This window comes from Cherax quadricarinatus, chromosome 81, assembly GCF_038502225.1.
Source record: "Cherax quadricarinatus isolate ZL_2023a chromosome 81, ASM3850222v1, whole genome shotgun sequence".
NCBI lineage: Eukaryota > Metazoa > Arthropoda > Malacostraca > Decapoda > Parastacidae > Cherax > Cherax quadricarinatus.
In genome coordinates, this window is record NC_091372.1 from 11,201,913 (window position 1) to 11,229,266 (window position 27,354).

Consider the following 27,354-nt stretch of genomic DNA (forward strand, 5'->3'; position numbering starts at 1 on the left):
ATATGCTGCTATGTATGATAATCTATGTAACTATTTGTGTATACGTGAACAAACTTACTAACCCACTCAGCTCACACATTGGGGTCCAGAGTTCGAATCCCCGGCACGGATGGATAACATTTGGACGTGTTTCCATAAGACATCTGCTGTCCATGTTCACCCATCAGTATAAAATGAGTACCTGAGTGTTAGTGGTGGCCCGGTGGTCTGGTGGCTAAAGCTCCCGCTTCACACACGGAGAGCCCGGGTTCGATTCCCGGCGGGTGGAAACATTTCGACACGTTTCCTTACACCTGTTGTCCTGTTCACCTAGCAGCAAATAGGTACCTGGGTGTTAGTCGACTGGTGTGGGTCGCATCCTGGGGTACAAGATTAAGGACCCCAATGGAAATAAGTTAGACAGTCCTCGATGACGCACTGACTTTCTTGGGTTATCCTGGGTGGCTAACCCTCCGGGGTTAAAAATCCGAACGAAATCTTATCTTATCTTATCTTATCTTATCTGTCGGCTGGTGTGGGTCGCCTTCTGGGGGATCAAATTGACCTAATTTGACTGAAATGCTCTGCATAACAAGTGGTTTTCTATATAGTAGTATGTCATTGATCATCAGCTCACATACTGAGGATCTAGAGTCGATCCCCGGCACGGGTGAAATGTTGGGCACGTTTCTTTGTACATTCTGCCTCTAACAATCCTTGACAAACTTTGGTAATTCTTAACCTAAACATCTTTGGCAGCCCTTAACAGCCCTATACAAGCTTTAATAGCCCATAACAACCCTCAAACTTTAGTAACCCTGAACAAGCCTTGGTAGCCCTTAACAACCCTCAAACATTAGTAACCCTCAACAAGCCTTGGTAGCCCTTAACAACCCTCAAACATTAGTAACCCTCAACAAGCCTTGGTAGCCCTTAACAACCCTCAAAAAGCTTTGGTAGCCTTTAACAACCCTCAACTACAACTACAAAATGTCTGCTTTCCATAGCCAATGACAATGATATTTAAGACATGAAAACTGATCAGGCAGCTTGTATTGTCTAGCCAGATGATTAAGCTTAACAGCTGAGCACTGTGTGAGCCATGGAGGTTGATGGAGTCCCATCACAGGTGAGTAATAAAGCTTTTGTGAGATAGATACACCCTTTGAATTTGAATTGAATTTTGTATGGAGGTGCCACTGAGTTATTATATGTCCCTTGTATGGTGGTGCTGCTGTGTTATTATATGTTCCTTGTATGGAGTTGCTGCTGAGTTATTATATGTCCCTTGTATGGAGGTGCTGCTGAGTTATTATATGTTCCTTGTATGGAGGTGCTGCTAAGTTACTATATGTCCCTTGTATGGAGGTGCTACTGAGTTATTATATGTCCCTTGTATGGAGGTGCTGCTGTGTTATTATATGTTCCTTGTATGGAGGTGCTGCTGAGTTATTATATGTCCCTTGTATGGAGGTGCTGCTGAGTTATTATATGTTCCTTGTATGGAGGTGCTGCTAAGTTATTATATGTCCCTTGTATGGAGGTGCTGCTGAATTATTATATGTCCCTTGTATGGAGGTGCTACTGAGTTATTATATGTCCCTTGTATGGAGGTGCTGCTGTGTTATATGTTCCTTGTATGGAGGTGCTGCTGAGTTATTATATGTCCCTTGTATGGAGGTGCTGCTGAATTATTATATGTCCCTTGTATGGAGGTGCTACTGAGTTATTATATGTCCCTTGTATGGAGGTGCTGCTGTGTTATATGTTCCTTGTATGGAGGTGCTGCTGAGTTATTATATGTCCCTTGTATGGAGGTGCTGCTGAGTTATTATATGTTCCTTGTATGGAGGTGCTGCTAAGTTATTATATGTCCCTTGTATGGAGGTGCTGCTGTGTTATTATATGTCCCTTGTATGGAGGTGCTGCTGAATTATTATATGTCCCTTGTATGGAGGTGCTACTGAGTTATTATATGTCCCTTGTATGGAGGTGCTGCTGAGTTATTATATGTCCCTTGTATGGAGGTGCTACTGAGTTATTATATGTCCCTTGTATGGAGGTGCTACTGAGTTATTATATGTCCCTTGTATGGAGGTGCTACTGAATTATTACATGTCCCTTGTATGGAGGTGCTGCTGTGTTATTATATGTCCCTTGTATGGAGGTGCTGCTGTGTTATTTTATGTCCCTTGTATGGAGGTGCTGCTGAGTTATTATATGTCCTTTGTATGGTGCTGCTTAGTTATTACATGTCCCTTGTATGGAGGTGCTGCTGAGTTATTATATGTCCCTTGTATGGAGGTGCTACTGAGTTATTATATGTCCCTTGTATGGAGGTGCTACTGAATTATTACATGTCCCTTGTATGGAGGTGCTGCTGTGTTATTATATGTCCCTTGTATGGAGGTGCTGCTGTGTTATTTTATGTCCCTTGTATGGAGGTGCTGCTGAGTTATTATATGTCCTTTGTATGGTGCTGCTTAGTTATTACATGTCCCTTGTATGGAGGTGCTGCTGAGTTATTATATGTCCCTTGTATGGAGGTGCTACTGAGTTATTATATGTCCCTTGTATGGAGGTGCTGCTGAATTAGTTGTGTTGCTTGACCAGTTACTTTATTTTTTGAGGAAAAATCCATTAATAGTCATAAGTTTATTTTTATGCCATCAATAATATCAGCTATTCCTAAATCAAATTTAAATCGTATTTTTGTAAAAATTATCATATGTCGTTTTATTATGTCTTCATCACAAAAATTATATTAGTCATTTCATATATAATTTCTTCATGTAGGGAATAAACACAATGTTTAGTTACAATCACAGATACATATAAGGACGTATTTTATTATCATTATAACACCATTATTGTGTTGGAATCTCTTCGTAAAACGTTTTATTTGTTTAGCTGATGGAAATGGGGATACAGTCTTGAGAGTTTAAATATTAACAATGAAATGTTTTGTTATATCCTGTGAAATTTTCATGGAGGTTTCTGTGAAATTCTGAATGTTTGTACACTCAAAGATATAGTGTCTCAGTGTATAATACTGTCACTGTCCACACACTGGTGTACGATCCTGTCACTGACCACATGCTGGTGTATGACACTGTTTTTGACCACACTAGTGTATGAAACTGTCTCTGTCTATACACTGTGTTTAACATCAATGACATTTCTATACAAACCATGCTGCCAGAAATATTTCTAGCCTAGCCTTACTCTAGCAGTAACAACATCTTGCACCCTACTGGCCTTGTTGCTTTTTCTGTGCTTAATTTAATGTGGCATATTTCATTATGATGGATGATTGATCTGCTGGTAGTTTTACTTTCTTTATCCTCATTTGCTTGCACTAAATCTCCAAGGTTCTGCTAGAAAAATGATAGGATGGATAATGAGAACCTTCAAAACTAGGGACACCAAGCTCATGATGATTCTCTTCAAATTGCTTCCCCTCAAGGAAGATTCCTTGATGTTGGTGAGGGGCTCTTGATTTAGGGAATTGGATCTGTGCTCCAGTTCCCCGAATTAAGCCTGAATGCCTTCTACATCCCCCTCCCAGGCGCTGTATAATCCTCCAGGTTTAGCGCTTCCCCCTTGATTATAATAATAATTCAAATTGCTTGTTCTCTCTAGGCTGGAATGCTACTGTACACTAACTGCCCTCTTCAAGGCTGGCAAAATTGCTGACCTGGAGAGTGTACAAAGAAGTTTCATGGCACACACAAGTACGATAAGTCACCTAAATTACGTACTGGGAGTGCTTGAAGTTCTTTGATTTGTATTCCCTGGAATGCAAGGAGGAAAGATGCATGCTAATAGTATACCAAACTTGCACACGAAAATCACTCCCTACGAAAGCAGAAGACTCGGCAGGAGATGCAATATTCCTCAATGAAAAGCAGGGGTGCCATGAATACACTAAGAGACAACACAGTAAGTGTCAGGGGCCCATGACTGTTCAGCTGCCTCCCAGCATATATAACAGGGATTACCAATAGACCCCTGACTGTCTTCGAAAAGGTGCTCGACAGACACCTAAGTCAGTACCTGATCAGCGGGGATGTGGTTCGTACGTCAGTTTATGTGTGGCCAGCATTAATAGCCTTGTTGATCAGACTCTGATCCACTATGAGGCCTGGTCTCAGACCGGGCTGAAGGGGCAGTGACCTCCAGGTAGCACTAGCAAATGGGAGGTAATCAGGTTGAATCCAAGAATGATAATTAACTCTGTTTTCTTGGATTAAAAGCCCTTTACCAGCATCAAGGCACTCCCTACCCCTTTGAATTAAATGCTTCCTTAGAGTTGCTATTTACGACATGAAACAAAACTGCAGCAGGCCACCAGCAGCAACAACCTGATTGACCAAGCACCAGACAAGCCTTGGCCCATGGCTGGGTCCTGGGAATAGAAAGACTCTTGGAACTCATCAAAGGTATATCAAAGATAAGGTATACCTAAGTTTTCAGACAGCTTGTTAGGTGAGTGTGTTGCATCCTGAGGAGAACCAAAGGACCTAGGTAAAAATACAGTAGGACCCCAGTATTTGCCAGTCCACAGTTTCAGTTATCCGTGGTTTATCGTTGCCCAAAAATAACCCTTAAGCTTTTTTAATAATGGCTTCAGAGTGCAAAAGTAGTGATGGTGGAAGTTCTTCAAACCCTAAGAAAAGCTGTGGAGTGTTTCCCATCAGTGGAAATGTAATAATTCTCTATTTAGTGTGTGTAATTTATCAATTAAATTTTATAATAGGTATGTATAGAACCTACATATAGGGCTTGCTACTATCTGTGGTTTCGGTACTCACAGTATGTAGGTCCTTGTACCTTATACAGTGGACCCCAGCATAACGATCACCTCCGAATGCGACCAATTATGTAAGTGTATTTATGTAAGTGCGTTTGTACATGTATGTTTGGGGGTCTGAAATGGACTAATCTACTTCACAATATTCCTTATGGGAACAAATTCGGATAGTACTGGCACCTGAACGTACTTCTGGAGTGAAAAAATATCGTTAACCGGGGGTCCACTGTACTCTGTGGATATGGGGGTTCTACTATATACCACATTGATTTGACTTTCTTGGGTTATCCTTGGTTACTAATCCTCCTTAAAAAATTTGTTATACAATAATGTACAGTAATTTCTTTGCTTTATTTTGTTACACTGTTCCAATATACAGTGGACCCCCGGTTAACAATATTTTTTCATTCCAGAAGTATGTTCAGGTGCCAGTACTGACCGAATTTGTTCCCATAAGGAATATTGTGAAGTAGATTAGTCCATTTCAGACCCCCAAACATACACGTACAAACGCACTTACATAAATACACTTACATAATTGGTCGCATTTGGAGGCGATCGTTAAGCGGGGGTCCACTGTATAACCCAGTGTAGACTACAGTAAGCTGTGATTTTTACTTATTCTGTATCTCTGTTTACTTGCAGGATGACCATGGTCTCAGGCGTCTGCTTCCTCTGTACCACTTTCTACAAAATACATGTGTGAAAGCTGCTTTTGACATCCTTGTTCGTGAATTCAGAAATACCCAGTACATCAGAGACAACCTTGATAAGCAAGTTAAACGTTCAATGAAATTCCAGGTCTTGCTCTATCAGATTCACAACAGAACTAAGACTTACGATAAAGGAAAAAAGAAAAAAGGACAAGGTGGGAGTGGAACTAATTCACAGTCCCAAGAGAACAGCTCCCACAACAGAAGATCGCAACAGATAACCAATATTAAGGAAAATGAATATATACTCTCACAGGTCACAGTGGAGGATTTGCTCAATGCCAATGAGAAATGCAAAGTGCTTATGGACTTAGATTTGATCTTTATTCTAAATGTGATAATAAATGAAACTATCAAGTACACTTTGAGCGATTCATTACTGGAAGCCATTATTCAGATAAAGGACATCAGGAAAGTTGTTTTCCACCCACGTTACTCTTTTAGTGAGGATGCCTTTGACAAAAATCTGAAAGGCTTGGTTAAAGCAACTTACATCTTGTATAAGCACTTGGGCTACTCATTAGAACAAGTGGACGAGAAAGAAAATGCATGCCGTAAGGAAGCCACACAGGGTGATACACTTGCATCTACAATTATAGGTTTGTAGCAGATTACTTTCATTTATTTAATATTAGTATCTGGCATGAAGTCAAAGTCCTGGACCAGTTGTCTTTAAATTAAATCGTCAATTGACAAAATAAATTACATGGTGTATAGATGGATGAATGATAGCGTTAGCTGACACATTATGAGAAACACATTATGTTTGAAGCAAAGCTGTTACATTGTTTTATCTATGACTGGACTTTATAGAATATCAAGGTCAGGCACTGAAGATGTAATATATGAAGTCGATCTGTTGGAGTGTGAGCAGGGTAATATTTAGTGAAGGGATTCAGGGAAACCGGTTATTTTCATATAGTCGGACTTGAGTCCTGGAAATGGGAAGTACAATGCCTGCACTTTAAAGGAGGGGTTTGGGATATTGGCAGTTTGGAGGGATTTACCTGGAGTTTACCTGGAGAGAGTTCCGGGGGTCAACGCCCCCGCGGCCCGGTCTGAGACCAGGCCTCCTGGTGGATCAGAGCCTGATCAACCAGGCTGTTGCTGCTGGCTGCACGCAAACCAACATACGAGCCACAGCCCGGCTGATCCGGAACTGACTTTAGGTGCTTGTCCAGTGCCAGCTTGAAGACTGCCAGGGGTCTGTTGGTAATCCCCCTTATGTGTGCTGGGAGGCAGTTGAACAGTCTCGGGCCCCTGACACTTATTGTATGGTCTCTTAACGTGCTAGTGACACCCCTGCTTTTCATTGGGGGGATGGTGCATCGTCTGCCAAGTCTTTTGCTTTCGTAGTGGGTGATTTTCGTGTGCAAGTTCGGTACTAGTCCCTCTAGGATTTTCCAGGTGTATATAATCATGTATCTCTCCCTCCTGCGTTCCAGGGAATACAGGTTTAGGAACCTCAAGCGCTCCCAATAATTGAGGTGTTTTATCTCCGTTATGCGCGCCGTGAAAGTTCTCTGTACATTTTCTAGGTCGGCAATTTCACCTGCCTTGAAAGGTGCTGTTAGTGTGCAGCAATATTCCAGCCTAGATAGAACAAGTGACCTGAAGAGTGTCATCATGGGCTTGGCCTCCCTAGTTTTGAAGGTTCTCATTATCCATCCTGTCATTTTTCTAGCAGATGCGATTGATACAATGTTATGGTCCTTGAAGGTGAGATCCTCCGACATGATCACTCCCAGGTCTTTGACGTTGGTGTTTCGCTCTATTTTGTGGCCAGAATTTGTTTTGTACTCTGATGAAGATTTAATTTCCTCATGTTTACCATATCTGAGTAATTGAAATTTCTCATCGTTGAACTTCATATTGTTTTCTGCAGCCCACTGAAAGATTTGGTTGATGTCTGCCTGGAGCTTTGCAGTGTCTGCAATGGAAGACACTGTCATGCAGATTCGGGTGTCATCTGCAAAGGAAGACACGGTGCTGTGGCTGACATCCTTGTCTATGTCGGATATGAGGATGAGGAACAAGATGGGAGCTAGTACTGTGCCTTGTGGAACAGAGCTTTTCACCGTAGCTGCCTCGGACTTTACTCTGTTGACGACTACTCTCTGTGTTCTGTTAGTGAGGAAATTATAGATCCATCGACCGACTTTTCCTGTTATTCCTTTAGCACGCATTTTGTGCGCTATTACGCCATGGTCACACTTGTCGAAGGCTTTTGCAAAGTCTGTATATATTACATCTGCATTCTTTTTGTCTTCTAGTGCATTTAGGACCTTGTCGTAGTGGTCCAATAGTTGAGACAGACAGGAGCGACCTGTTCTAAACCCATGTTGCCCTGGGTTGTGTAACTGATGGGTTTCTAGATGCGTGGTGATCTTGCTTCTTAGGACCCTTTCAAAGATTTTTATGATATGGGATGTTAGTGCTATTGGTCTGTAGTTCTTTGCTGTTGCTTTACTGCCCCCTTTGTGGAGTGGGGCTATGTCTGTTGTTTTTAGTAACTGTGGGACGACCCCCGTGTCCATGCTCCCTCTCCATAGGATGGAAAAGGCTCGTGATAGGGGCTTCTTGCAGTTCTTGATGAACACAGAGTTCCATGAGTCTGGCCCTGGGGCAGAGTGCATGGGCATGTCATTTATCGCCTGTTCGAAGTCATTTGGCGTCAGGATAACATCGGATAGGCTTGTGTTAATCAAATTTTGTGGCTCTCTCATAAAAAATTCATCTTGATCTTCGACTCTCAGTCTGGTTAGCGGCTTGCTAAAAACTGAGTCATATTGGGACTTGAGTAGCTCACTCATTTCCTTGTTGTCATCTGTGTAGGACCCATCTTGTTTAAGTAGGGGCCCAATACTGGACGTTGTTCTCGATTTTGATTTGGCATAGGAGAAGAAATACTTTGGGTTTCTTTCGATTTCATTTATGGCTTTTAGTTCTTCCCGCGATTCCTGACTCCTAAAGGATTCTTTTAGCTTAAGTTCGATGCTTGCTATTTCTCTGACCAGTGTCTCCCTACGCATTTCAGATATATTGACCTCTTTTAGCCGCTCTGTTATTCTTTTCCGTCGCCTGGATATGTTGTGTATCTTTATATGTGTATGCTTCTAGACTGTTGTATTCTGAGCACCTCTGCAAAAACAGTGATAATGTGCGAGTGTGGTGAAAGTGTTGAATGATGATGAAAGTATTTTCTTTTTGGGGATTTTCTTTCTTTTTTTGGGTCACCCTGCCTCGGTGGTTGACGGCCGACTTTTTTAAAAAAAAAAAAAAAAAAAAAATGAGGAGACTCATAACTCAATATGGATATTACAGTAAACCCTGGATATAACTTACTAATGGGGGGGGGGTGATTCTCAGAGTTAGTTAAATGAGAATGTTAAAAATTGCAGAAAAGCACCATCTCTATAGTATACATAATACGGTACTGTAAACAAAATTTACAATTTTTTTTTTTAACAAGTTGGCCATCTCCCACTGAGGCAGGGTTACCCAAAAAGAAAGAAAATCCCCAAAAAGAAAATACTTTCGTCATCATTCAACACTTTAACCTCACTCATACATAATCACTCTTTTTGCACAGGTGCTCAGAATACAGCAGTTTAGAAGCATATACATATTAAGGTACACAACATATCCTTCCAAACTGCCTATACCCCAAACCCCTTAAAGTGCATGCATTGTACTTCCCATTTCCGGTACTCAAGTCCGGCTATATAAAAATAAACGGTTTCCCTGAATCCCTTTACTAAATATTACCCTGCTCACACTCCAACTGTTCGTCAGATCCCAAATACCATTCGTCTTCATTCACTATCTAATTTGCTCACACATGCTTGCTGGAAGTCCAACCCCCTTACCCACAAAACCTCCTTTACCCCCTCCCGCCAAACTTTTCGAAGACGACCCCTACCCCGCCTTCCTTCCCCTACAGATTTATACGCTCTCCATGCCATTCTACTTTGATCCATTCTCTCTATATGACCAAGCCACCTCAACAACCCTTCTTCAGCCCTCTGACTAATACTTTTATTAACTCCACACCTTCTCCTAATTTCCAAACTCCAAATTCTCTGCATAATATTTACACAACACATTGCCCTTAGACAGGACATCTCCACTACCTCCAACTGCCTCCTTGCTGCAGCATTTACAACCCAAGCTTCACACCTGTATAAGAGTGTTGGTACCACTATACTTTCATACATTCCCTTGTTTGCCTCCATAGATAATGTTTTTTGTCTCTACATATACCTCAACGCACCACTCACCTTTTTGTCTTCATCAATTCTATGGTTAACCTCATCCTTCATACATCCATCCACTGACACCTCAACTCCCAAATATCTGAAAACGTTCGTTTCTTCCATACTCCTCTCCAATTTGATATCCAATTTTTCTTTATCTAAATCATTTGATACCCTCATCACCTTACTCTTTTCTATGTTCACTTTCAACTTTCTACCTTTACACACACTTCCAAACTCGTCCACTAACCTTTGCATCTTTTCTTTAGAATCTCCCATAAGCACAGTGTCATCAGCAAAAAGTAACTGTGTCAGTTCCCATTTTGTATTTGATTCCCCATAATTTAATCCAACCCTTCTCCCCAACACCCTAGCATTTACTTCTTTTACAACCTCATCTATAAATATATTAAACAACCATGGTGACATTACACATCCCTGTCTAAGACCTACTTTTACCGGAAAGTAGTCTCCCTCTCTTCTACACATCCTAACCTGAGCCTCACTATCCTCATAAAAACTCTTTACAGCATTTAGTAACTTACTACCTATTCCATATACTTGCAACATCTGCCACATTGCTCCCCTATCCACTCTATCATATGCCTTTTCTAAATTCATAAATGCAATAAAAACTTTCCTACCTTTATCTAAATACTGTTCACATATATGTTTCAATGTAAACACTTGATCTACACATCACCTACACACTCTAAAACCTCCTTGCTCATCCGCACTCCTGCATTCTGTCTTACCTCTAATTCTTTCAATAATAACCCTACCATGCACTTTTCCTGGTATTTATTTTTTTTTTATTATCACACTGGCCGATTCCCACCAAGGCAGGGTGGCCCGAAAAAGAAAAACTTTCACCATCATTCACTCCATCACTGTCTTGCCAGAAGGGTGCTTTACACTACAGTTTTTAAACTGCAACATTAACACCCCTCCTTCAGAGTGCAGGCACTGTACTTCCCATCTCCAGGACTCAAGTCCGGCCTGCCGGTTTCCCTGAACCCCTTCATAAATGTTACTTTGCTCACACTCCAACAGTACGTCAAGTATTAAAAACCATTCGTCTCCATTCACTCCTATCAAACACGCTCACGCATGCCTGCTGGAAGTCCAAGCCCCTCGCACACAAAACCTCCTTTACCCCCTCCCTCCAACCTTTCCTAGGCCGACCCCTACCCCGCCTTCCTTCCACTACAGACTGATACACTCTTGAAAGTCATTCTGTTTCGCTCCATTCTCTCTGCATGTCCGAACCACCTCAACAACCCTTCCTCAGCCCTCTGGAAAACAGTTTTTGTAATCCCGCACCTCCTCCTAACTTCCAAACTACGAATTCTCTGCATTATATTCACACCACACATTGCCCTCAGACATGACATCTCCACTGCCTCCAGCCTTCTCCTCGCTGCAACATTCATCACCCATGCTTCACACCCATATAAGAGTGTTGGTAAAACTATACTCTCATACATTCCCCTCTTTGCCTCCAAGGACAAAGTTCTTTGTCTCCACAGACTCCTAAGTGCACCACTCACCCTTTTCCCCTCATCAATTCTATGATTCACCTCATCCTTCATAGACCCATCCGCTGACACGTCCACTCCCAAATATCTGAATACATTCACCTCCTCCATACTCTCTCCCTCCAATCTGATATCCAATGTTTCATCACCTAATATTTTTCTTATCCTCATAACCTTTCTCATAACCTGGTATACTCAGTAAACTTATTCCTCTATAATTTTTACAATCTCTTTTGTCCCCCTTCCCTTTATATAAAGGAATTACATGCTCTCTGCTAATCCCTGGGTACTTTCCCCTCTTTCATACATTTATTAAACAAAGATACCAACCACTCCAACATTATATCCCCCCCTGCTTTTAACATTTCTGTCATGATCCCGTCAGTTCCAGCTGCTTTACCCCCGTTCATTCTATGTAATGCCTCATGCACCTCCCCCACACTCACATCCTGTTCTTCACTCCTAAAAGATGGTATACCTCCCTGTCCAGTGAATGAAATTACCGCCTCCCTTCATCGACATTTAAAAGTTCCTCAAATTATTCCCACCATCTACATAGTACCTCCATCTTCCCATCTACTAACTCCCCTACTCTGTTTTTAACTGACAAATCCATTCGTTCCCTAGGCTTTCTTAACTTGTTTATCTCACTCCAAAATTTTTTGACAATGCCTCTCCCACTCTATCATCTGTTCTCCTTTTACACTCTCTCACCACTCTCTTCACCTTTCTTTTGCTCTCCATATACTCTGCTCTTCTTATAACATTTCTGCTTTGTAAAAACCTCTCATAAGCTACCTTTTTCTCTTTTATCACACCCTTTACTTCATTCCACCAATCACTCCTCTTTCCTCCTGCACACTCCCTCCTATAGCCACAAACTTCTGCCCCACATTCTAATACCGCATTTTTAAAACTATTCCAACCCTCTTCAACCCCCCCCCACTACTCATACTTGCACTAGCCCACCTTTCTGCCAATAGTTGCTTATATCTTACCCGCTTCTTCCTCCCTTAGTTTATACACTGTCACCTCTCTCTTACTTGTTGTTGCCATTTTCCTTGTGTCCCATCTACCTCTTACTCTAACTGTAGCTACAACTAAATAATGATCCGATATATCAGTTGCCCCTCTATAAAAGTGTACATCCTGAAGCCTACCCATCAACCTTTTATCCACCAATATATAATCTAACAAACTACCTTGTATATTTATTTATCCTCTTTTTCATAAAATATGTATTACTTATTACCAAACCTTTTTCTACACATAGCTCAATTAAAGGCTTCCCATTTTCAGTTACCCCTGGCACCCCAAATTTACCTACTACTCCCTCCACAACATTTTTACCCACTCTAGCATTGAAATCCCCAACCACAAGTACTCTCACACTTGGTTCAAAACTCCCCACACACTCACTCAATTCCCAAAACCTCTCTCTCTCCTCTACACTTCTCTCTTCTCCAGGTGCATATATGCTTACTATAACCCACTTTTCACATCGAACCTTTATTTTACTTCACATAGTCCTTGACTTAATACATTTATACTCCCTCTTTTCCTGCCATAGCTTATCCTTCAACATTATTGCTATTCCTTCTTTAGCTCTAACTTTATTTGCAGTGCCTGCACTCTGAAGGATGGATGGATATATGTTGCAGTTTTTGTACTGTAGTGTCAGCACACCTCTGGCAAGACAGTGATGGAGTGAATGAGGATGAAAGTGTTTCTTCTTTATCGGATCACTCTGCCTCATTGGGAAATTCCAGCCGATGTGTTAATAAAAATATGCAATAAATGTTAAAAATAAATGAGTTCAAAGAGCAGTTTACCGTGTGGATTTTGCCTGTTATTTCAGCAGTCCATTATATCAAAGTGCTTTACACTAAAAGTTTACTGCATTTGAGTTGTATCTTTTCATGACCTCACTTTGGAAAAATAGGCACAAATGCAGTATCATGTGATTATTGACTACATTTCTCCCATGCAGTGGGAAAAATGTTATCAGTAAAGGATTGCATTATACATACTGCATTTGTATCTATTTTTCCAGGGTGTTGGTATTTTATACTATTTATCTCCATGGCGTGGCCCATAGCTGGACTCTGGGAGTAGGTTAGGTAAGGTTTGTCAGGAAACAGGACAAGTATTTCCTGACACGGGTCTCGGACATATGATGACCCGCCGTAGGAGCTTTTGGTCATCTGACCGAGGCCTTCTGCTGGCTTACCGGTCTGCTCCTTTAAAAATTATGGTCATAGTTATAACCATTTTTTTTTCATTAGTTCCCTGGGAGTGACCTCACTGTCGCCACACTTGTGACCTTTCATTAGTCCTGCCTCAGGATGCCCATGACCTTTCACGAGCCCTGCTTCAGGGTGTTTATTAGACATATAAAGCCGTGTATCTGTGTGCTTTTGTGTATAGCACATGATAAAGTCATGGAAAAAAAATGTAATGGTTTTACTACAAACGAGGGAGGTACAGTGACTGCATTCTGTAGTAAGAGGTGGTGATACTTCAGTTCAGAGGGTCTTCCTTGTCAAGACGGTGATTGAATGGATGATGGTAACGGTGTTTCTTCTTTTGGGGGGATGGGAGAGGTAGGATCACTACCTCAATGGGAAACAGCTGGTGTGTTAAAAAATAGAAAAGATACTTAGTACAAGTGACCCTTGTACTTATGACCTACTAAATTGGTTTAAGGAGAGCCGCACTTGATTGAAACATTGCAAGTCAAAAGCTAATTTCCCATTGTTGCAAATTAGGATTCCATTCTTGGGAACCAGATTCAAACCCTTAAAACAGGTTTTTGAGGAATCAGCAGGGGAAAAGGGTCGTAAATGTAGGGATGCAAGTTGGGGGTCACCGGTAATACCTTGCTCAGTCAAATATGGTAGATATAATACTGGAGACAAGTAATTTTGAGGTGATCAGTCCCACAGTCTTAATAGAAGGTAGTCAGTTCCTGTTTTAGCAATAAACATGCCCAAGTGTTGTACGTGTTTCATTCATCAATCTGTTGGTATTGTGTACTATTAATATGAAAATGGATTTTACTGCTGCATACAGCCCTTAATCTTTTTATAGTTGAGTATATGAAGTAAGCATGTGTGAGCTTATTTGATAGGAGTCAATGGAGACAAATGGTTTTTAATACTTGACTTGCTATTATTGAAGTGTGAGCAAAGGAACATTTATGAAGGGATTCAGGGAAACCGGCAGGCCGGACTTGAGTCCTGGGGATGGAGGGGTGTTAATGTTGCAGTTTTATAACTGTAGTGTAAGTGCGCCTCTGTCAAAACATTGATGGAGTGAATGATGATGAAAGTTTTTCTTTTTTGGGCCACCCTGCCATGGTGGGAATCGGCCGATGTGTTGATAAAAAAAAATATGAAGTAATCTCTTCAAAGTATAGAGGACAAATAAAAGGAATTTATTACATTTTTTGTGTTTAATCTGTTTACTATGCTTTATTTAACGTATTTTTCACATATAGCTTAATGTGCTGTATTTTTTACATATGAATTTTGTTCAGCATGTTTTTAATATACATTAATTTATTTTATCAGATGAACTGCAGTCTGAATTCCGTACAAAGTATGCAGCCCATCAAAATTTCATTGCTCCTAATATTTCAAATGCAGAGTAAGTGATATATACTATTTCACGTTGGTTTTTATAATATTTTACACTGTTTAATTATTACAGCTTTGTCGATTTTCAGTTTAACATGAACAGAAAATGCACATTTTTGGGCGCATGCTTGTGCAAGCCTGCACAAGCGCGCGCGCGCGCACACACACACACACACACACACACACACACACACACACACACACACACACACTCACACACACACACACACACACACACACACACACACACACACACACAGGGCCGGATTACCGCATAGGCAAACTAGGCATTTGCCTAGGGCCCCGCGCATTTGGGGGCCCCGCGGTCCAAGGGGTTCAGGGGCTCATCCAAGACTGCGCACATGGTGCAAGTGCAAAGGGGCCCCTAAAAATAAAAATAAATAAACCTAACCATAGATGGCAACACTCAACACGCCTTTGTTTACATCAGAACAGCTGTGTTTTCCCGCTAATGGGTGAGTGTGGGAGATTCCTCTCCAATTTTCTGTAGTAATTACACGTTATCTAGACTTGTACTGTGACAAATTAACTGAAGAAATGTAAGACAGCTACATACTTCGTCATTCTGGATTCACTGATTACAGAATTGGTGAAAAGAAAAGAAATCTACCAGAATCTCAATGACAAGTTTGGATTTCTGTTCAAAATTACTACTATGCCAGATGCAGAATTGAGAGAAGCTGCATTAAAGTTGCAACAACACCTTTCAGCAGATGTTCAGGACACATTTGTTGAAGAAATAGTTCATTTTTCTGGGTATATGAATCAGATTAAAGCTCCACCTGAAAAATGTGCGCCCTCAGCTGCTTTGAAACATTTAAGAAATGCAGATATCTCAGAAACCTTCCCTAATGTTGACATAGTGTATCGCCTTTACCTAACACTTCCAGCTACTAACTGTGAAGGAGAACGTTCATTTTCTGTTTTGAAAAGAGTGAAAAACCAGCTCCGTTCAACAATGAGCCAAGACAAATTGTGTAACCTAGCCTTGTTGACCATTGAGTCTGATCTAACAAGAAATATTGATTTTCAGAATATAATTGATGATTTTGCCAATATGAAATCCAGAAAAAAGTTTAAGAAGTGCCTGTGAATACAAACAATTCTTTACTTTCTTGAGTTTATATGATTTGATAGTCTTATGCATGATGCAATGATAACAATAATGGTCAGTGATTTATAAAGGGAATAATAGTGCTGTAGTGGTTATGCTGAATATAATAGGTACATGATGTCACTACTTTAATAGCCTAATCTAGTAATACTATGCTGTCTTGAGTTTATTCTCTTTAAAATGCATGATTTAACAAGATAGTTATAATGGCTGTTGGTAAATGGTTTTGGTTGTCTTGATGTACTTTCCCTATTAAATTTAATCTAAATAGCCAGAATGTATTTAATTACACCTTAAACAGGCTCACACCGACCCCCCCCCACCCCCAAGCTGGAAGGGGTCGCTTCGCTTACCCGTAACTCAAAGGGGCCCCGCCAATCTGAATAGCCTAGGGCCCGGAAACTTTTAATCCATCCCTGCCTTGTGTATTCTACTACACACACACACACACACACACACACACACACACACACACACACACACACACACACACACACACACACACACTCCTTCTCTCTCTCTCTCTCTCTCTCTCTCTCTTTCTCTTTCTCTCTTTCTCTTTCTCTCTTTCTCTCTCTCTCTTTCTCTCTCTCTTTCTCTCTCTTTCTCTCTCTCTTTCTCTCTCTCTCTCTCTCTTTCTCTCTCTCTCTCTCTCTCTCTCTTTCTCTCTCTCTCTTTCTCTCTCTCTCTCTCTCTCTCTCTCTCTCTCTCTCTCTCTCTCTCTCTCTCTCTCTCTCTCTCTCTCTCTCTCTCTCTCTCTCTCTCTCTCTCTCTCTCTCTCTCTCTCTCTCTCTCTCTCTCTCTCTCTCTCTCTCTCTCTCTCTCTCTCTCTCTCTCTCTCTCTCTCTCTCTCTCTCTCTCTCTCTCTCTCTCTCTCTCACTTTATTTATGACATTTGTGCTTTTGTTTTAAATGTTCATGAGACAGGAAAAAAAGATCAGCAATCCTACAAGATAGGATGATAGTGCTGTCACACACTCATATGACAGGACGATAGTACTGTCACTCTTGTATGACAGAATATTCCTGTGTCACACTCATACGACAGGATGATAGTACTGACACTCATATGACAGGATGATAGTACTGTCACACTCATATGACAAGGTAATAGTAGTCACACTCATATGACAGGATGATAGTACTGTCACACTTATATGACAAGATAATAGTAGTCACACTCATATGACAGGATGATAGTACTGTCACACTTGTATAGCAGGATGATAGTACTGTCACACTTGTATGGCAGGATGATAGTACTGTCACACTCATGTGAAAGGATGATAGTATTGTCATTCATATGACAGGATGATAGTGCTGTCACTCATATGACAGGATGATAGTATTGTCACTCATATGACAGGATGATACTACTGACACTCATATGACAGGATGATAGTACTGTCACACTCATGTGGTAGGATGATAGTACTGTCACACTCGTGTGGCAGGATGATAGTACTGTCACACTCATGTGAAAGGATGATAGTATTGTCATTCATATGACAGGATGATAGTACTGTCACTTATATGACAGGGTGATAGTATTGTCACACTCATATGATAGTGTTGCGACCCCTGAATAGGTCATAATGTATATAATGTATATTACCTTTTCATATAATTTTATATTGCTTATATTTGCGATAATAGCTAAATCGTAAATATATTGCTTTATATTATTATTTGACTTAGTTACTTTTATTAGGTAGGATGTAACATATATATATATTATTCAGTGCTCATAGTTCTAGTCTTGATTGTCTAACTACTGTAATTATCGCTCGTTGCTAGTTTCCCTGCCGGCTTCTCGGTGTTGCTGGGCAGCAACAGTCCACGGAGCAATCACGTGATCGAGGGGGGGTGTTCACACCTCACCTGGAGTAGTCAGTCTGGGCTAGACTCTCTTGGTGGTTGGACGTATTCCTGACAAGACGCGCCTAACTCTCCCTTATTGGCCCTTGTTGGAAGATCGTCTCTGTCGCTTTCTTCTTGTTGGTTCTGTAGAACTCTGTTCACAGAACATTGTCTAGACTTAGTGATTTTCGACATTGTACTGAGGTTGTGTGTCACATAAACACTCTGAGCAATTCAGGTCCTGAGCTGTAGCTTCTGACCTAACTTGTACTGGTATCTGTGTACTGTCACAGTCGGGGATTTTCTTATGCTGAACTTAGATTCAGCAGTATGGGAGTTTTGTGACTTTTGTGGAGGATCTGCAGATGGTCCCTACTTAGTGTCGTTATATTATCTCCTTGTTCCTGATTCTGTGTCGCTGTTGCTTGTTATATTGCTATTGGGCTTAGCAGTTGTTTTATTGTTCAGGCAAGCTATTCTGATTGCCAGGTGGTCAAAAGTGTGACAGTACTATCATCATGTGAGGACTTAGTCACTAGTTAAGTCTAGTTGAGTTTTGAGACATAGCGAACTACTTAGAGCACTTGCACACATACACACAAACTTATTTGTATATATATGTATTATTAAATGTTAATGTACCAGACGGTACTTAAGACATAAATTTGATATGTGCCTTCAGCACAGTACTACTGTACACGAGAGAAGTGATTATTATTATTTTGATTTTGATTAATTTAATTTAATTTGATAATATGCTCCTAGACAATTTTGTTATTAATCAACTTATTAAATTTTAATTTCTCTAGTTAGTAGCCTACCAGTTGTAATCCTGAAGCACTAATAATTCTTATTGAATTCTAATGGATAATTGGACCAGGACACTGACTACTTGTTACGAAAACCCAGTAACAGGCTGGATGCTAGAAGGGCAGTCCTTTCTAGTATTCACTGGAGATCTCTATGCTTATTAGAAATCACATTTTTTGTAACAATAGGATGATATTACTGTCACACTCGTATGACAGGATGATAGTACTGTCACACTCGTATGGCAGGATGATAGTACTGTCACACTTGTATGACAGTACTATCTGTACCTAACTGCATGATTGCTCTCTTATCATTTTACTGCATATTACTTTAAACAAAGATTACTGCTATTCTTGGAACTTAACCTTTTTCTTTTACTTCTTACATTCTCCACAGAAATCTGTCTGAAAATCTTGAGAACTTCATTGACCAGGAAAGCAGAAGAGGTGAAGATAAGTTACCTATATTGTTGTGTGGTCACAGAGGCACAGGGAAGGCTCAAATACTCCAGAGTTTGGCTTTCTCATTTAGCCGGCTGCACAGTGACCTTGCATCGAAGTTCTTGCTGGTGCTACATTTAGACGACTGGGACAGAAGATACTGGTCTTGGGAAGTAACTGGGGAGGAGTTCTGGGATCAGATATTCAAATGCGTTAAAAGTTTAGCTCCAGGTACGGTAAGTAAATATGGATTGGATTCCATAAAGGAAGTAATTAAAATGTATAAAGATAGGATTCTCTTTCTAATAAATTTGGATGTCAGTGCTGTGGGCCATATACGCAAAGAGGTGCAGCAAGGTACGTGGTTGATTACTTATCATGGCTCGCATCCTCCATCTGTAGATTGGCAGATACTCAAAGTGAAACCATATGAAGAGGCTCAAGTCAAGACTTTATTAATGCATTTAAATTATGGGCATCATGAGGATATCCTTCGCTTATATGAAACTTGTGAATACAAAGGCATCCTCACATCGTTAGACATGATTAAGATCTTCAGTAAATTGACAAGCAAAGTTACCACCGGCACAGATTTTGACATTGCAAAGTTGTTTGTGTCTAAAGAGCTCAGTTTTCTGAATGATGAAGACCGTGAAGAACAGGTGCTAAAATTAGGAGAAATTGCATTTCATGCTATGCGCAAAGCTAGATCAGTTCTGGACGATAACGCACTCTGTAACGTCCAGCGTGAAGTTAAAGACAAGTTTCTCGTACATCTGGTAGGTAGCGGCTTAACCTTCATTCATTGTATAGTACAGGACTTTATGGCAGCAAAATATGTCATTTGTAACCCAGACAAGGCTTGCATGAAATGGCTGCAAAATACTGAGTCTTTCAAAAGAGTGTTTAAGTTTGCTTGTTCCTTGTGGTGCAAAGATCCAAATGAGTTGGAAAAGAATTTGGAATATATCAAACAGTATCTAATTCATCTTTTTAAAATAAAGGATCTAATAAAGTATAGGAAAAGCAACAGAAATAATGTGGGAAAGGTGGAAACAGTGGAAACTAATAAGAAGAAAAAACAGAAGTCTAAGAACAAGATTCCTGTTTTTGTAAACCCAGTGAAAGATCCGTTCACAAAATGGAATTTTATCTTGCATCTTGATGATGTTTGCAGGGACCTCAAAATTTTAGACCTGCTAGCTGACCTCCTCTCGCATATTCCTTGTTGGTCATTCAATGCTGAGAAATACTTTAATAATGGACAGTTAATCAGAATAGAGAAAATATTAAGTAAAGTGAAATTACATAAAGAATCACCAGTCATGATTAGGCTAGAAAGTGGTACAGGTGCTGACATGGAGATGCTCATTGAACTGTGGAATAAGATCAAAAATATTTCTAGCATTCATGACCGTTGCAGAATTAAAATTATAGTCACTTGCAATAGCAGTGTTCCTTTTGAACATGACAAGTGTGTTTCAGATTTTTTTAAAGTGATTGAAAGAGCCCACTGTCCAGTGTACATTTCACATTACACAGGGCCTTTCGTAGGTATTCCAAATATACTGAAATGTAAGTGCCTGAGAAAACTAGAGAAAATGGATGTCAGTGTTTATGATGTAGCATCTTTACAGGAAATATTGTCATGTAAAGAAATAATTTCTTTGAAAGATGTCTCAGTAAGAGTTGATCTAAAGGTTTCTGAACAAGAATGTTTTGATAACCGCTGTATAGAAATACCAAAAAATATCAACCTTAAACTCAGTATAAAATATTTTAATAACATTCAGAAACTATTAAATACCTTTAAGTTTCCAGAACATCTTTCATCACTGAGCCTTCATGATCTGTTTATTAATGAGAACTTTAAATTAGATCTTTCAGCTTTCCAGAAAGTTGAAAGTCTCTATATAAGGTGTAAGCCAAATATCGAAAATGAAAATAAATGCAAAAGTAGGGGCTCTGATATCAATGAGGCCATGGAAATTGATTTACCTAAGCAAGTACCTGACCATATGAGAATGCTGCCAAGGTGTACCTGGATGTTTCAACTCAAAATGAATCTCTCTCTCCCTCCAAATCTAGAAAGACTCATGCTAAGGAATGTGGAATTCTACAACAATTCAAATAATCATCTGTTGCTCGAGTTCTGTAAAAGCAATACAATTAAGAGGCTGGTAATCTTAGATTCTTTGCTTTCTTTGAAAGGTGTCAGAAAGGTAGTGAGTACTCATACTGACAGTGTTAATGACTTAGAGAAGATGACCAAAAAGTTGAGAGTGGACAGATCTCATAGTTCTGAAATGAAAGAATTTATTGATAAAAATCCCAGGCTCTCAGAATCAAACCGTAAAGAAAGGCGTCGGAAAAAGCCTCCAGGGAAGGAAATAATAATAACATCAGAGTTAGCCTTGTGCACAAAATGCGAAAAATTTCCTTGTGGGTGCCCACCACAGGCTGGAGAGGACAATAACGACACCTTTGAGGATCTGGTTAACTTAATTGAAGATATTTATCACTATGATATCCTGAGCTTCACATACACGAGCAATATCATATCAGTGAGGAAGGACTTGTGTCATGATCTCAAAGTCCACTTTGCTGTAACTATGCTGGATGATGCTGTTGCCTCAGCATTAGGTTCCACTAGTGATGGATTATGTCAGCTCTTTTTTAAATTAACTTTAGCACAATGTATCAGTTTTTATCACACTAATCTCTCAGACAATGGTGTTCTGAATGTCATTCATCATCTGAAGCATAACAAAGGAAGCTATTGTACAGATGGAGCACCTGAACCTTTCTCCTTAACAATAGAATCCTTTTGGCATCCTTCATCACATGAGACATTGTTTAGTGAACTCATTAAATTCATCAAAATTGAGAAGTGTTTAGCAGTGTTCAACTTTTGGTGTATGTGTCCAGTTAAATGCTATAAACTGAAGAAATTCCAAAGTGGTAACATACAGATGAATGATAAACCTATAAAGAATATGTAATAATAGCCTGATACAATGGTTTCCAAATTACCAATGCCTGTGTTACTGTTATTGGCCATTACAGATGAGGTATTTAGGAACCAAATATCGTACTTTTACAAATGCCACTTTACAGTTATGAACATGTGTGAAGCATTATTATAATTTACTATTAGTTTACTTTGTAGACAAAGTAGCAGAAATGCAACACATTGAAAAATAAAAAGGCACAATACCGTGGCTTTAATAATACACAAATAACCCGCCCATAGAATGAAACTTATGACGTCCTGGTTCAGCTTGAACTGTCACCTAGTCCTGTGTGCGGGTTGTGTATTGCAAAGGTTCATAAAATTCAAGATCCTCTGTGTACAAAATGAGACCACTGTTTTTCTAGGATATAAAAACAGTGCCAACAGCAATGAAGAAAAGAAAAAGGGGGCAGAACAAGCATTGCATGTGACAGTACATTTTATTTATTTTTTGAACACTGGCTGTTTCTCACCAAGATAAGGTCCCCCCCCTCCCATCCCACCAAAAAAAAAATCACCATCATTCATTCAGTTGCTGTCTTGCCAGAAGTACACAGACATCGCAATTGACTCTCCAGATCGCAGCATCCTCACTTGTCCCTCAGAATGCAGGCGCTGTACTTCCCACTTCCGCAACTCAAGTTTATCAAACTGGTTTCACTGAAGTAGTCATTATCATTGACTAGATGAAGCTCCACACTGAGGAGGTGCTTGCTCTGCATTTTTTCTTCATTGCTGTTTTTTTAGTTAGCTTAACTTGATGTTAATTTGTGGCCTAAAGTTGAAATATCATTGTATAAAATAATGAAAATTCTGCACCACAAGAATATTCGGAATGAATATCTTCATACCACTCCCTCTATGATATAAGAGGGTGTATCATGAAATTAATCCAAGTACAGGTCTCCCTCCACATTCATGAAGGTTAGGGGATCAACAATCTCGTGAATGTTGAAAAATTGCGAATGTTTGGTGCACAAATATTTTATTTTTTTGATTAACACATCGGCAGATTCCCACCAAGGCAGGGTGGCCCGAAAAAGAAAAACTTTCATCATCATTCACTCCATCACTGTCTTGCCAGAGGGGTGCTTTACACTACAGTTACAAAACTGTAACATTAACACCCCTCCTTCAGAGTGGAGACACTGTACTTCCCATCTCCAGGACTCAAGTCTGGCCTGCCAGTTTCCCTGAATCCCTTCATAAATGTTACTTTGCTCACACTCCAACAGCATGTCAAGTATTAGAAACCATTTGTCTCCATTCACTCTTATCAAATACACTCATGCACGCTTGCTGGAAGTCCAAGCCCCTCGCACACAAAACCTCCTTTACCCCCTCCCTCCAACCCTTCCAAGGCTGACCCCTATCCCGCATTCTCTCTACATGTCTGAACCACCTCAACAACCCCTTCTCAGCCCTCTGGATAATAGTTTAGGTAATCCCACACCTTCTCCTAATTTCCGAACTACGAATTCTCTGCATTATATTCACACCACACATTGCCCTCAGACATGACATCTCCACTGCCTCCAGCCTTCTCCTCATTGCAATATTCATCACCCATGCTTCACACCCATACAAGAGTGTTGGTACAACTATACTCTCAAACATTCCCCTTTTTGCTTCCACGGACAAAGTTCTTTGTCTCCACAGACTCCTAAGTGCACCACTCACCCTTTTCCCCTCATCAATTCTGTGATTCACCTCATCCTTCTTAGACCCATCTGCTGACATGTCCACTCCTAAATATCTGAATACATTCATGTCCTCCATACTCTCTCCCTCCAATCTGATATCCAGTCTTTTGTCACCTAATCTTTTTGTTATCCTCATAACCTTACTCTTTCCTATATTCACTTTTAATTTTCTTCTTTTACATACCCTACCAAATTCATCCACCAACCTCTGTAACTTCTCTTCAGAATCTCCCAAAAGCACCGTGTCATCAGCAAAGAGCAAATTTGACAACTTCCACTTTGTGTTTGATTCTTTATCTTTTAACTCCACACCTCTTGCCATTCACTTCTCTTACAACCCCGTCTATAAATATATTGAACAACTATGGTGACATCACACGTCCTTGTCTAAGGCCTGCTTTTACTGGGAAATAATCTCTCCCTCTCCTACATACTCTAACTTGAGCCTCACTATCCTCGTAAAAACTCTTCACTGCTTTCAGTAACCTACCTCCTACACCATACACCTGCAACATCTGCCACATTGCCCCCTATCCACCCTGTCATATGCCTTTTCTAAATCCATAAATGCCACAAAAACCTCTTTACCCTTATTTAAATACTGTTCACCTATATGTTTCACTGTAAACACTTGGTCTACACACTCCCTACCTTTCCTAAAGCCTCCTTGTTCATCTTAATTCTTTCAATAATAACTCTACCATACACTTTACCAGGTGGTATAAACCTTGGTAATAAATACCGACAAGTTGGTTTAGAAAGACACGTAAACAAACACTATTACACTAATTGCCGTCACCGACACTATAGAACATAACACTGGAAACTACAAAATTTCAAAAACATTAGCATACATGACAACACAGGAGTCACATTATTTCTTCGTCTACCCGTCCTCATCCCAACATGACACTCTTCAGGTCACCATGCATCACTCACACCCCACTTTCCACCTATATATATAATGTCTTTCTACCTCTGTATGTTAGAAGTGATCAAGGCCCCAGGACCGAAACGTTTTCTAATAACTATGTCATAGTGTTTGCTTACATGTCTTTCTAAACCACTTTACCAGGTATACTCAACAGACTTTTTCCCCCTATAATTTTTGCACTCTCTATTATTCCCTTTGCCTTTATACAAAGGAACTATGCATGCTCTCTGCCAATCCCTAGGTACCTTGCCCTCTTCCATACATTTATTAAATAATAGCACCAACCACTCCAAAACTATATCCCCTCCTGCTTTTAACATTTCTATCTTTATCCCATCAATCCCAGCTGCCTTACCCCCTTTCATTCTACGCACTGCCTCACGAACTTCCTCCACACTCACAACTGGCTCTTCCTCTCTCCTATAAGATGTTATTCCTCCTTGCCCTATACATGAAATCACAGCTTCCCTATCTTCATCAACATTTAACAATTCCTCAAAATATTCCTTCCATCTTCCCGATACCTCTAACTCTCCATTTAATAACTCTCCTCTCCTATTTTTAACTGTCAAATCCATTCGTTCCCTAGGCTTCCGCAACTTATTAATCTCACTCCAAAACTTTTTCTTATTTTCAACAAAATATGTTGATAACATCTCACCCACTCTCTCATTTGCTCTCTTTTTACATTGCTTCACCACTCTCTTAACCTCTCTTTTTCTCTCCATATACTCTTCCCTCCTTTTATCACTTCTACTTTGTAAAAACTTCTCATATGCTAACTTTTTCTCCCTTACTACTCTCTTTACATCATTCCACCAATCGCTCCTCTTCCCTCCCGCACCCACTTTCCTGTAACCACAAACTTCTGCTGAACACTAACACTACATTCTTAAACCTACCCCATACATCTTCGACCCCATTGCCTATACTCTCACTAGCCCATCTATCCTCCAATAGTTGTTTATATCTTACTTTAACTGCCTCCTCTTTTAGTTTATACACCTTCACCCCTCTCTTACTTGCTGCTTCTATTTTCCTTGTACCCCATCTACCTTTTACTTTCACTGTAGCTACAACTAGAAAGTGATCTGATATATCTGTGGCCCCTCTATAAACATGTACATCCTGAAGTCTACTCAACAGTCTTTTATCTACCAATACATAGTCCAATAAACTACTGTCATTACGCCCTGCATCATATCTTGTATATTTATTTATCCTCTTTTTCTTAAAATACATATTACTTATAACTAAACCCCTTTCTATACAAAGTTCAATCAAAGGGCTCCCATTATCATTTACACCTGGCACCCCAAACTTACCTACCACACCCTCTCTAAATGTTTCTCCTACTTTAATTTTGGTAGGGGACCTAAATGCTACTCTCTCACTTGGTTCAAAGGTTCCTATACATTTGCTTAACATCTCCCAAAATCTCTCTCCTCTACACTCCTCTCTTCTCCAGGTGCATACACGCTTATTATGACCCACTTTTCACATCCGACCCTTATTTTAATCCACATAATCCTTGAATTTACACATTTATATTCCCTCTTCTCTTTCCATAACTGGTCCTTCAACATTATTGCTACCCCTTCCTTAGCTCTAACTCTCTCAGCTACTCCTGACTTAATCCCATTTATTTCTCCTCACTGAAATTCCCCTACCCCCTTCAGTTTTGTTTTGCTTAGGGCCAGGACATCCAACTTCTTTTCATTCATAACATCAGCAGTCATCTCTTTCTTATCATCCCAGTTTTATAATGTTTTTCTTCTTCTGATTTTTAGTAAATGTGTACAGAAGAAGGGGTAACTAGCCCATTGCTCCTGGCATTTATATGGCCTCATATGACACGCATGGCTTACGGAGGAAAGATTCTTTTCCACTTCCTTATGGACAATAGAGAAAAAAAAAAACAAGAACAAGAGCTATTAAGAAAAAGAAGAAAAACCCTAGATGTATATATATATATATATATATATATATATATATATATATATATATATATATATATATATATATATATATATATATATATATATATATATTTATTATTATTTTATTATCACACTGGCCGATTCCCACCAAGGCAGGGTGGCCCGAAAAAGAAAAACTTTCACCATCATTCACTCCATCACTGTCTTGCCAGAAGGGTGCTCTACACTACAGTTTTTAAACTGCAACATTAACACCCCTCCTTCAGAGTGCAGGCACTGTACTTCCCATCTCCAGGACTCAAGTCCGGCCTGCCGGTTTCCCTGAATCCCTTCATAAATGTTACTTTGCTCACACTCCAACAGCACGTCAAGTATTAAAAACCATTTGTCTCCATTCACTCCTATCAAACACACTCATGCATGCCTGCTGGAAGTCCAAGCCCCTCGCACACAAAACCTCCTTTACCCCCTCCCTCCAACCTTTCCTAGGCCGACCCCTACCCCGCCTTCCTTCCACTACAGACTGATACACTCTTGAAGTTATTCTGTTTCGCTCCATTCTCTCTACATGTCCGAACC

The 27,354-nt window shown here is 40.1% G+C and overlaps 1 protein-coding gene across 1 annotated transcript; it reads left to right on the top strand.

Moving 5' to 3' along the window:
* The first annotated feature begins 895 nt into the window (after nt 1-895).
* LOC128699803 (uncharacterized) lies at nt 896-26,824 on the top strand. Its single transcript, XM_053792551.2, has 4 exons — nt 896-1,108; nt 5,438-6,104; nt 14,872-14,947; nt 19,142-26,824. The coding sequence occupies exons 1-4, from the start codon at nt 1,082-1,084 to the stop codon at nt 22,185-22,187; spliced, it is 3,816 nt and encodes a 1,271-aa protein (XP_053648526.2). The 5' UTR covers nt 896-1,081; the 3' UTR covers nt 22,188-26,824.
* The last annotated feature ends 530 nt before the right edge of the window (nt 26,825-27,354 follow it).

Bases quoted from the DNA above. Each gene is read 5' to 3' on its own strand.
- LOC128699803 (XM_053792551.2), top strand. From the start codon at position 1,082: ATGGAGGTTGATGGAGTCCCATCACAG. The intron at 1,109-5,437 runs GTGAGTAATAAA...GTTTACTTGCAG, and splicing joins TTGATGGAGTCCCATCACAG to GATGACCATGGTCTCAGGCG. The intron at 14,948-19,141 runs GTAAGTGATATA...CATTCTCCACAG, and splicing joins CCTAATATTTCAAATGCAGA to AAATCTGTCTGAAAATCTTG.